The 10,590-nt window shown below is 50.3% G+C and overlaps 1 protein-coding gene across 1 annotated transcript; it reads left to right on the top strand.

Moving 5' to 3' along the window:
• Positions 1 to 250: 250 nt before the first annotated feature.
• SLC52A3 (solute carrier family 52 member 3) lies at positions 251 to 6,837 on the top strand (the record flags this gene model as incomplete). The annotated part of the gene is made up of 4 exons (XM_080683836.1): positions 251 to 868; positions 3,728 to 4,230; positions 6,063 to 6,186; positions 6,625 to 6,837. The coding sequence occupies exons 1-4, from the start codon at positions 302 to 304 to the stop codon at positions 6,835 to 6,837; spliced, it is 1,407 nt and encodes a 468-aa protein (XP_080539962.1). The 5' UTR covers positions 251 to 301.
• Positions 6,838 to 10,590: the final 3,753 nt, after the last annotated feature.

Genomic DNA, 10,590 nt, shown 5'->3' with positions numbered 1-10,590 from the left:
AGGGGTGGGGAACCTTTTTTCTGCCAAGGGCCATATGGATACTTATAACATCATTCTACAAAATTATCAACTTAAAAATCGGCCTGCTATATTTGGTCAAACATTTAATTAACTCACCCCTAATGCCTTGGCAGGGCCAGACCAAATGATTTCTCGGGCCTTATGCAGCCTGTGGGCGGGACGTTCCCCACCCCTGAGCTAGATAGTGAACCTGACATTGCTCACCTGGTCTTTTTCTCTGTAGGCCCTGCTGCCGGCTGATCTGGGAGGTGGCAGCCTCTGACCCAGGACAGATATCACCATGGCCCTCCTGATACACTTGCTTGTCTGCACCTTCGGGATGGGCTCCTGGGTGGCCATCAACGGGATCTGGGTAGAGCTGCCCCTGCTGGTGACAGAGCTGCCCGAAGGCTGGTACCTGCCCTCCTACCTCACGGTGATCATCCAGCTGGCCAACATTGGGCCCCTCCTCTTCACCCTGCTCCATCACTTCCGGCCTGGCTACATGTCCGAGGTGCCCGTCATCTTCGCCGTGCTGGCTGTGGGCACCGTTGCCTGCACCCTCTTTGCCTTCCTCTGGAATGTCACTTCCTGGGTGCAGGGCAGCCACCACAGCATCACCTTCATGGTCCTCACCTTCTTCCTGGCCCTGGTGGACTGCACCTCCTCCGTCACCTTCCTGCCCTTCATGAGCCAGCTATCCACCCACTACCTCACCACCTACTTTGTGGGTGAAGGACTCAGCGGCCTCCTGCCTGCCCTGGTGGCTCTTGCCCAGGGCTCGGGTCTCACCACCTGCGTCAATGTCACCGAGACACCTTACAACACCTCAAGCCCTAGCACCATGAGGAAGATCGACCTCCCACAGGTACCGACCCCACGGCGCGGTGCTCCACACGCGGTCACGGCAAGGCCGTGCGGAGGGCTCAGATTTCCCAAATGTCGGGTGGCCCCATGCCCTTGACCTGGCTACACTTTAGATTACCTGGGAGAGCTACTGAAACACACTACTGGGGCCCCCACAGCCAGACCAATTAAATGAGACTCTGCGGGTGGGGACAACTGGCTTCTGAGTTAGACCCATTGGTAGGGAGCCATAGAGAACCACGAGGCTGTCTTGGGCTTTAATTTACAAGCATTGTTTAACCACACAATTACCCTAGGATTTGTTTATTGTCTATTTCACAATACTTCCCACACCATTTAACATAGAAACAAACCTCTGGGGTGCACCAGGGATCCTCTGGAACACTGCAGATGTATTCCGACACACATTAAGATTTTAACCCTTAAAACCGAAATTTCTAATGAAAACTAGGAAGTAAGCAATTAGCATTCTTTAGCTTAAATTTATGAAGACATTTTATTCTAGAAACGTATTTCATAGACATCAAATTCAATTATTAACATAAATTTATTTTTGTAAACCCAGGTAAACTATAGGGTACCCCCAAAAAATGTATGCACACACTTTGAATAATTCTAAACTCAGTGTTTATCAAAATACATTTCATTTACAAAATTGAGCTATCAGCTGTTACAGTGTGTACATTTTGGGGGGATACCCTGTATAAATATTATATTTAAAATCAGTAACTAAAAAAAATGTGTTCTACTCAAACCAACAGACTTTAACTTTTATTAACTAAGGATTAATCTTAGATCATGTGAACTTGAGAAGCATTTGAGTTAGTTTCCATATTTCTGAGAATTTTAGCGCTTGCCTTTAAATTAATGTTAACAATATCCGGAGGTAGAAAATTATTTCACATTTACAACATACCTATATAGGCACACTAGTTTATAAAAGAACAGCTGGATCCCATTCTTTTCTGAGACATTTAGAATTTATATCTGCCGTTGACAAGGCAAGTTCCAAATGACCTTCCCCTTTTAAAACAAGGACAGCCATTTTTAATACCTCAAAGAACTGGGTTGACACCTAACCAACATCACAGGTGGATCCATTTATCTAAATCTTCTTTTTGAAGCTTCAAGAGACCAATTAGATATGTTTTCCATTCATTCTGCCTAGTTTTACAGCCAGCTTTTCCTAATGGGGTGCACCAACGTTTAATGTAGAAGTACCAAAGGGTCCTCATCTCAGCCATCTCAGCATCAATGGGAGGCTGACTGTCATGGGCTTGTTGGCCTCGGAGGTGTGGTTTCCCATGTTAATTTTAGTTTTTTCTTTGAGATCCATAAAGTCTGAACAGACTTTTGGGGAAAACCAGCCTTTATGTACACGTGTTCAGACGAGCCAAATGTAATGAATATCCCTATAGACTATCCCTGTATCCCTGTAGGACATTTTCTTCTGGCCACCCCACCAAGATTCTTAGTCACCTAGAAATGAATACCTGAGCAAGGGCCCACAAGGACCTACCATGACCGTGTCACTCCCAGGCACAGCCCCTCTCTCGGTGTGAACCCATTCTAAGGCATCCTGCCCTCCTCCTGGGGCTCCCACCAGCTTCTCCTGAATCGGCTGCCCTACCACACAGAACAGCCCCTGGTGCCCCTCTCTCCCACTCTGGATTCAGGGGCTGCACCAGCTATTGTCAACCCATTGGCTATTCAGGTTGGGGATGCAAGTATCCTTTCTCTTTTTATCCTTTCTCTTTTTGAACCAAAGAGAGTTCAGGGTCTCATTTAACCAGCAAAGGTTTTGTTCAGACTCTCAGTAAGCAATCCAGTTAAAAAGCCAAAATTAAAAGTAGCAACACCCTTTCTTTTCTCTTTCCCTGGGTTACCTCAACCTTTATCCACCTGGGGGTATTTTCTAAGAATAGCTCTTTTTTTAATATATATATTTTTATTTATTTCATAGAGGAAGGGAGAGAGAGATAGAAACATCCATGATGAGAGAGAATCATTGATCGGTTGCTTCCTGCATGTACCCCACTGGGGATCGAGCTCACAACCCGGGCATGTGCCCTTGACCGGAATTGAACCCAGGACCCTTCAGTCCGCAGGCCGACGCTCTATCCACTGAGCCAAACCAGCTAGGGCTGGTAGCTCTTTTTCTAAAAATATATTTTTTTTATTGGTTTCAGAGAGCAAGAGAGAGGGAGAGAGAGATAGAAGCATCAGTGATGTGAGAGAATCATTGATCAGTTGCTTCCTGCCTGCCCCACTCTGGGAATGGAGCCTACAACCCGGGCATGTGCCCTGACCTGGAATCGAACTGTGACCTCCTGGTTCACAGGTCAATGCTCAACCACTGAGCCACACCATCTGGGCAGGTAGCTCTTGAAAAGAGATCTATCTGGCCACACCAGGCCACATCACCACAGAGTGAGTCCGATGGGGCTGCTCTCCCACTGGCTGGTCCCCAGCCCGCCCTCCTCTGAACATATATGTAATTGCCAGCCTTGGAGGGCTATAGAGTAGGAAGAGGCAGAGCTGATTCCAAAAGAACCAAGTGGATTGGTTTTGCTACATACTCCCGTGACCCTCAGGTAAGACGAATCTGTTCTGACACCTCTGTTTCTTGTAAACCCGGGATAATGGTCCCCCCTGCACAGGGCTGTCAGGAGGTGCACACCAGCTGTTGCATGCAAGGTGTGGTGCCCAGTAAGCAGTCGGTCAATATGAGCATTTATTATCATGACTTCAGCTGTTCCGTGTACATTATTCATCACACACTAATTAATAATTATTAATGATTTTCCCTGTGTCCCAGCGTCACCCAGGGATCCGATAACCCTTGCTTTGTCTTCCCCAGGGAAATGACAGCACTCCTGTGCCTGGCCTCACCAGGACAGCACCCATCGTGGTCCATCTGGAAAGCCGCTACCTCCCTGCCCACTTCTCACCCTTGGTCTTCTTCCTGCTGCTCTCCTTCATGATGGCCTGCTCCCTCCTTGCCTTCTTCCTCCTCCAGCGTCACCCCAGGCGCTGTAAGACCTCCACAGAAGACCTCCTCACCTCCCAGGTCACCCTCTACTCTATCCGGCCACTGAAGGAGGACCTGGGCCCCTCAGGCCCAGCGGACAGCAGTAGGAGCCAGGAGCCTGTGGAGGAGAAAGCGGGCCCCCGCTACCCAGCCCACCTGCTCTTCATCTACGGCCTGGTGGCCTTTGTGAACGCACTCACCAACGGCGTGCTACCCTCCGTGCAGACGTACTCCTGCCTGTCCTACGGGCCGGTAGCCTACCACCTGTCCGCCACCCTCAGCTCCATGGCCAACCCTCTGGCCTGCTTCCTCTCCATGTTCCTGCCTAACAGGTCTGACGCCTACTGGCCCTGGGGAGCTCTGGTTAGGGACGCACTTCATTTCAAAAACCAGAATTCCAGACCCCAACTGTCAGCTATGTGTGTAGTGGTTAATAATATGATTTCTGGAGCCAGATGGCCTGTGTTCAAATTCCAGCTCTGCCACTTACTAGCTGTGTGATACTGGACAAGTCACTCCACCCCTCTGTGCCTCAGGGATTCTTATCTGAAAAATGGGGATAATAATTGTTCTACCTCCGAGGGTGGCCGGGAGCAGGAGATGAGCTGATTTTGTAAAGCTCGGAGCATGGCAGGTCCAATGTGTCCGCCATCACCGGCCATTGGCCCCTGAGAAGCAGCAACCAGGCAGGAAGTGAGGTTCCCATTTACGAATGGAACCCCTGAGGCTCAGAGAAAGGTGGGCCCTGCTTAATTGCCAGGATTTCAGCCCTGCCCTCCTGCCTCCAGCCCAGGCTGATTCCTTACAGCCGCAGTTCTAAAGAATGGCGGGTCAGATTGATGGAATGCTGACTGAGCCAGCCAAATAGCACCTGGGATTTCAAAGTCTAATAAGCAACTTAAGTGTTTCTGACGCAAAGGCTTCAGACTCACCAGGGAGAAAAGCTTACCTTGGGGTCTGGAAACCTTAGATCCCACAGTCTCCCATCTACCCCTCTGCCCTGCATGCCCTCACTGGCCTCAGACCTGCACACCCCCACCTCCCCCAGCCCTGCCCACCTCCACCTGCACACACCCACCTCCCCCAGCCCTGCCCACCTCCACCTGCACACACCCACCTCCCCCAGCCCTGCCCACCTCCACCTGACACCCACCTCCCCAGCCCTTCTTACCACCACTTGCCACACCCACCTCTCCCAGCCCCGGAAGGAGAGAGAATGAGTACAGGAGAGTTAAGACAGAAAATGTCAATTTGCCAGAAAGCTGAATTGTCTTCCTTGGGGCTTAAAAACTGATGGAGGCTGGAGATTTCTGGGGAAGCAGGACCAGAGACCGTAGAGCTGTGGAACCTGAGACGCCCAGAATGTTAGAGCAATACAGAATCTGAGAGTCAAGGAATCCAAGAATCTTGGAGCAGAAAGAGTCCTCAGAGGCAGGGGCAGACCCTCTGCTCTCACCCTGCACAGAGCAGCCTTGGCGTTCTGAACATAGGCTAGGAGGACCCCAGGGGCAAGACTTCAAGTGAGGGAAGGACAGTGTCCTCAATGTTAGACCTGGACTCTGAGTGGAAGGCATCCAAGCTGGCCCCAGGGCCCCCAGATCCTGCAAACCTCAATTATAGATGGGTAGCTGAGGCCAGAAGAGAGGGATTCCCGAGGTCACACACCACACCTGCAGTGCAGTGCCAGTGCCCTGCTCAGAGCCACCTTCTATCTAGCCCAGCTTCCTGTCTAAGGTTGGGGTGTTGCAGGAGGAAATGGCAGCAGGTGAAATATTAGGTAGGGCCCATGGCCAGGGCCAGACACTGCACGCTCTGCTCCCACAGGTCCCCCAAGGCTCATTTCCCAGGTGAGGAAACTGAGGTTCAGGGACCAATCTTCCAGCTTAAATGGTGGAACTGAGACTAGAACCAGGTCCGTGTAGTGCCAGAGGCATTCTGCTTCTCCTGCTGGGATGCTGGGCCTGCCATGAACGCTCAGGGTAACTTAGGCCAGCTTTGTCCCTCAGGAGCCTCACTGACCCACGGGAGCCTGGTGGCCTGAAAGTTTCCACGTGGATCTAATCTCTAACCCTAGAGATGCTGACCATTCCACGTGGCTCCCAGATTAGGGGAGGCAGAGGTCAGGCTTTTCACAACTCCATTCACCTCCCTTGCTCTGCCCTAGGTCTCTGCTCTTCCTGGGGGTCCTCACAGTACTTGGGACCGGCTTTGGGGCCTACAACATGGCTATGGCGGTGATGAGCCCCTGCCCCCTCATGCAGGGCCACTGGAGTGGAGAAGTCGCCATCGTAAGTATCTGCTCCCACAGGTGCCCCTCGCCTAGCCTGGCCTGGGAGACACGGGGTATAACCCTTTCTACTGAGCAGTCTCTGGTTGCTCCCTTGGGAAGCCCCAGGTGGTGGGGTGGAGGTGATGGTGGTGAGGGGGTTGCTGCACATTTGGGAGAGGGGACTTGGGAAGGTGAGGTGGGCAGTCCAAGGTAATGGCTCAGCCTCTCCTAGGAAAGCCACACTCTTCCCACCTTGTCTTTGTCAGCAGTGGCTTTCTCCCACAGGCCCTTGACTGGATCATGAGGGAGGGAAAAACCACTGGGGTCACCTTTGCCCTTGGGGAGGGGTCTAATCATGGGGTTCCCTTAGCCCTATTAGGTCATCCTACACCTTTGGCCCATAGGGGTTGCCTCAAAGCCCCCTGCACGCTGCATCTCTCCTACCCTGTCCTTGCAGGTGGTCTCGTGGGTGCTTTTCATTGGCTGTCTGAGCTATGTCAAGGTGATGCTGGGCGTGATCCTGCGCGACCGTAGCCGCAGCGCCCTCTTGTGGTGTGGGGCGGCGGTGCAGCTGGGCTCGCTGCTTGGAGCTCTGCTCATGTTCCCGCTGGTCAACGTGTGGCGGATCTTCTCATCCGCGGACTTCTGCAGCCTGCAGTGCTCTGCGTAGGCCAACTGAAAACTGGGAACCCAGGGAGTCAAGGCAAGGGCCCAAGGTCACTGGGAAAGTGTTGGGGGGCTCTCTGAGGCAGAGCCTGAGGACTTGAACCATCAACACAAACTCCCCTCTTTAAGGTGGCTAATTCCACAGGCCTCCCAGGAAGCCTGGAAATGCAAAGCACAGCCCTCCCCCAGCTCTGAGTCACAGTGCTTGCAGTTCCACTCTTTCAAGGCGTCCTTCCCTCACGCTTGGGAGAGAACTGACTTGGAGCAGCCAGCTGGAGGCAGGCTCAAGGGTGTTCGAAGGGCAACAGCTGAGAGGGTGAGCGGGCCTTACAAGCTGTGCTACCTTGGGGAAGTCTCTTGATTTTTTTGTGCCTATGTTTCCTCATCCATAAAACAGGGATTATAATAAATAGCACCTACCTCATACACCTGACAGAGGGATAAAAGGGAGACACCAGTGGGTGGCAAAAGTGCCTGGGCCACTTCCTGATCTGATGCCCAACAGTAATAACAAGAGTGACAATCAACACCGCCTACGGTGGCCAGGGCTTGAGAGATGACCCCTGCCCCATATCCTTTCCCCGCTGTCCTCAGAGGAGCTTCTAGAAGACACAGCGAATGGTGGAATCTCGGGCATGTTGGCTCCCTGATTCCCAGTATGGAGGGACATTGTACCCCACTCACCCCTTCCCATCATCCCTCCTGACCCATGACCTCCTGAGAGGCCGAGAGAGATGATGGGGGAGGGGCTATACCAAGCCACTGAAAGCGGGTGGCCCACCCCCAACTCAGCAAGGCTGAACCCTGGACAGCAAGGACCCAGGGAAGCAGGGCTGCCCCCTGGAGGGAGGGGGCGTACGGGGAGGAGTGCATTAGTTACCTGCCTGTTGTTTTACCTGATTGTTTTTTTATTTTACTTTTTGTGTGTTTTTTAAAATAAAGACATTCCCTGCTTTTACACTAAGGTCAACCTTCCAAGAAAAAGTCCACCATGAATCCTAAAAATGTATCAATATAATTCACGTTCAGTTGACTTCAAGGTCAAGACTGAGCTCAGAGATGAACAGAATCAAATGCTTAGAGAATGTCTGGATCTGGGATTTCTTTCCTTCTTGGTTTGTTTAGTTGGCTTGTTACCACCCCTTCCTTTTAATTTATTTTTAATAGATAATACAGTCACACGTTTCAAAAATCAGAAAATATAAAATGGTGTTCAGCCCCCAAAAATCCCATCCCTCTTCTCCCCCCCATCCACCCAGTTCCTCTTACACACAGGAGCACTCTTTCTTAGTCCCTTATTTACTCTTCCGGAAATTATGCCAATGTGAGAAAATACAGAGAGTCTTTTTACAGAAAAAAATTGAACTACTTTGAAGCTTGCACTTTGCCTCAGCAATGACAATGAAGAGAGCGTTTTTGTTCTTTGTCATGACTGCATCGTATTCCACTGTATGGAGATGCCAAATTCACTTAACCAGCCCTCTGCAGAAAGATGTTTGAACGTGCTGAAGACAAAATTTATTTTAACACATTAAGCGCCATGTCAGTCACCGTCTGGACCAGTCAGTCACTGGTGCCGCCAGCATATCGGTGAAATCGGATATCACGGGCTAAACGGAAAGGAACACAAAACAGGCTTGGTGCTTAACATGGTAAAGTCTCCCAGTAACCCAGAAAGCCTCTCCACAGGTAGAAGAGAAAGAAAACAGTTTTATTACTGAATAAGCAGTAATGCTGGTGCACATCACAGGCAATCCACCCATGAGCTGCGAAGGCAGAGAGGAACCCCTCTCTTACGTACAAGCAAGTACAAGCAAATACAACCGATTACATCTGCGGGAGGGCCAGACAGCACCAATTGTCACAGTCCATCCTGAATTCACCTGGTTTGGGGTGGCTATGTGTTAGCTAATTGTCCTTATCCACAGGGGGGAAAAACTCGTATCTATGAGGGGAGGTTGTTTTGCAACTGGAAGACTAGCACTGAAGGTAGGCTGGGTGAGAGGGGTGCTGGGTTTTCTAAAGTAAACGCTCTAAGAAAAGGGAGAAGGGATGTCTCCCTTCTTAACACAAGGAGAAGTTCTCCTATTTGTGTTAGCCTTTACCAGGGCGTGCAGGTGGCTTCAGGGCATTCCCTCTCAGAAAGAAGGCTGGAGTCGATAATGAGCAAGATCTCTGCTGACGCAGGAAGATGCTCCAAGATTAATTACACACACGGAGAGCAGACGCAGAAGAGCGTGTACAGTACAGAGCTGGCCACACTATCTGCTGCCAAGGACAAAGTGAGAAGGCAAGCGATAGTATATGAAAAAGGCGCCTTTATTTCATGCCCCTCTCTGTGGTTTTGCTTTCACTCACCATCCTTGGAAGTCTTGATGGCATTACAACCTTTTAGTTAGCGTTGTCTCCTCCTCTGAACAGTGGGGGATGATAAAAGCACCTCCCTCCCATTTTATAAGGCCTTTTTGTTTTTAAGTGAGCATCTTCTAATGCTTCAGACATAGGGCATGAGCCTCTGTGTGTGTCCCAGGCCCTGCAAATGGGGTAGTGTGCTAGCAGTGGCCCAGATGGGGAATGACCCAGCCAGAGCCCCCCAGAAAATAGACCGCAAAGTCAGGGCACAGACCCTCGCTCTGAATCCAGGGTTCTTTCTAATAAACTGATGGCATAAATACCAAGGTACCACACTGCACACTTATCCTGGAAGAAGTGGCCCGGAAACTTGGAAATGTAAAATCAGGCCAGGACTTTAAGGAGCGGCCCGCAGAGTCATCTGAAAGAATCGGTAGGGATTACACCAACACGCTAGCTCGGGGTTGGCCAGCACGGGAATGCCCAAAGAGGGAGCACCTACCTGTTCATCCTCACTGCTGTCCACCACGGTGACCATCAACCTTATAGCCCTAACGGGCCTTCCCACTGCCACCCTTCCTAGTTGACCAGATGCCAGGGCAGGGGGGCCGGGGGCATTCCTCTGGTCATCTGCTGAGGAAGAACCCCAAGCCCTGGGTTCTTCCTGAGACTTTACTGAATAGTCTCACAGAAGCCCTAAAAATACTTTCTATTATTTCTAGCACTATTTTGCAAATGAAGAAACCGAGGCACAGAGAGGTTAAGTATCTTGGCTGAGGTCACACAGCCAGTGAGAGGCAGAGCCAGGACTTGGACCCGGGCCACCTAGGCTCTGTGTTACTTAATATTTCTGTGTCAGAGGCATGAGTCTCAAAGCATGTGAACTGGTCAAGAAAACCTTGGCTTCAGATGGAGATAAAGGGCCTCCCCTGGCTCATTGTCTTCTGGTTTGAAATAGAAATATTTCAAATAGAAATGGAAAAACTTTACTCCAGTTGGGTAGCTCACTTGGTTAGAGCATCGTCTTGATATGCCAAGGCCGCAGGTTTGATCCCCAGTCAGGGCACATGAAAAAATCAACCAATGAATGCATAAATAAGTGGAACAACAAATCGATGTTTCTCTCTCTCTCTCTCAAATCAATCAATTTAAAGAAAGAAAGAGAAAGAGATAAACAGAAAACTTCAATCCAGTCCCATGGTCTCCACTCCATAACACACACACTCAAATTCCTCTGGAAGTGAAAAGAAGGAATGAGAAACTAGTGCTTTGGAAGCAGATGTGATTTACACACACAGTCTAATGTATCACTTAAAGAATGACTAGTAGAGGGGCTGAAACTCGCTCACCAGAGAAGGTTTGTCACACACCTTGTCTTGCAATTCTGGTTTTGCAAGGGGGTGGC

The sequence above is a fragment of the Plecotus auritus genome, assembly GCF_963455305.1.
Source record: "Plecotus auritus genome assembly, chromosome: 8".
Taxonomy (NCBI): domain Eukaryota; kingdom Metazoa; phylum Chordata; class Mammalia; order Chiroptera; family Vespertilionidae; genus Plecotus; species Plecotus auritus.
The sequence above is the reverse complement of the archived record's forward strand: the minus strand, read 5'-3'. Positions and strand labels throughout refer to the sequence as shown.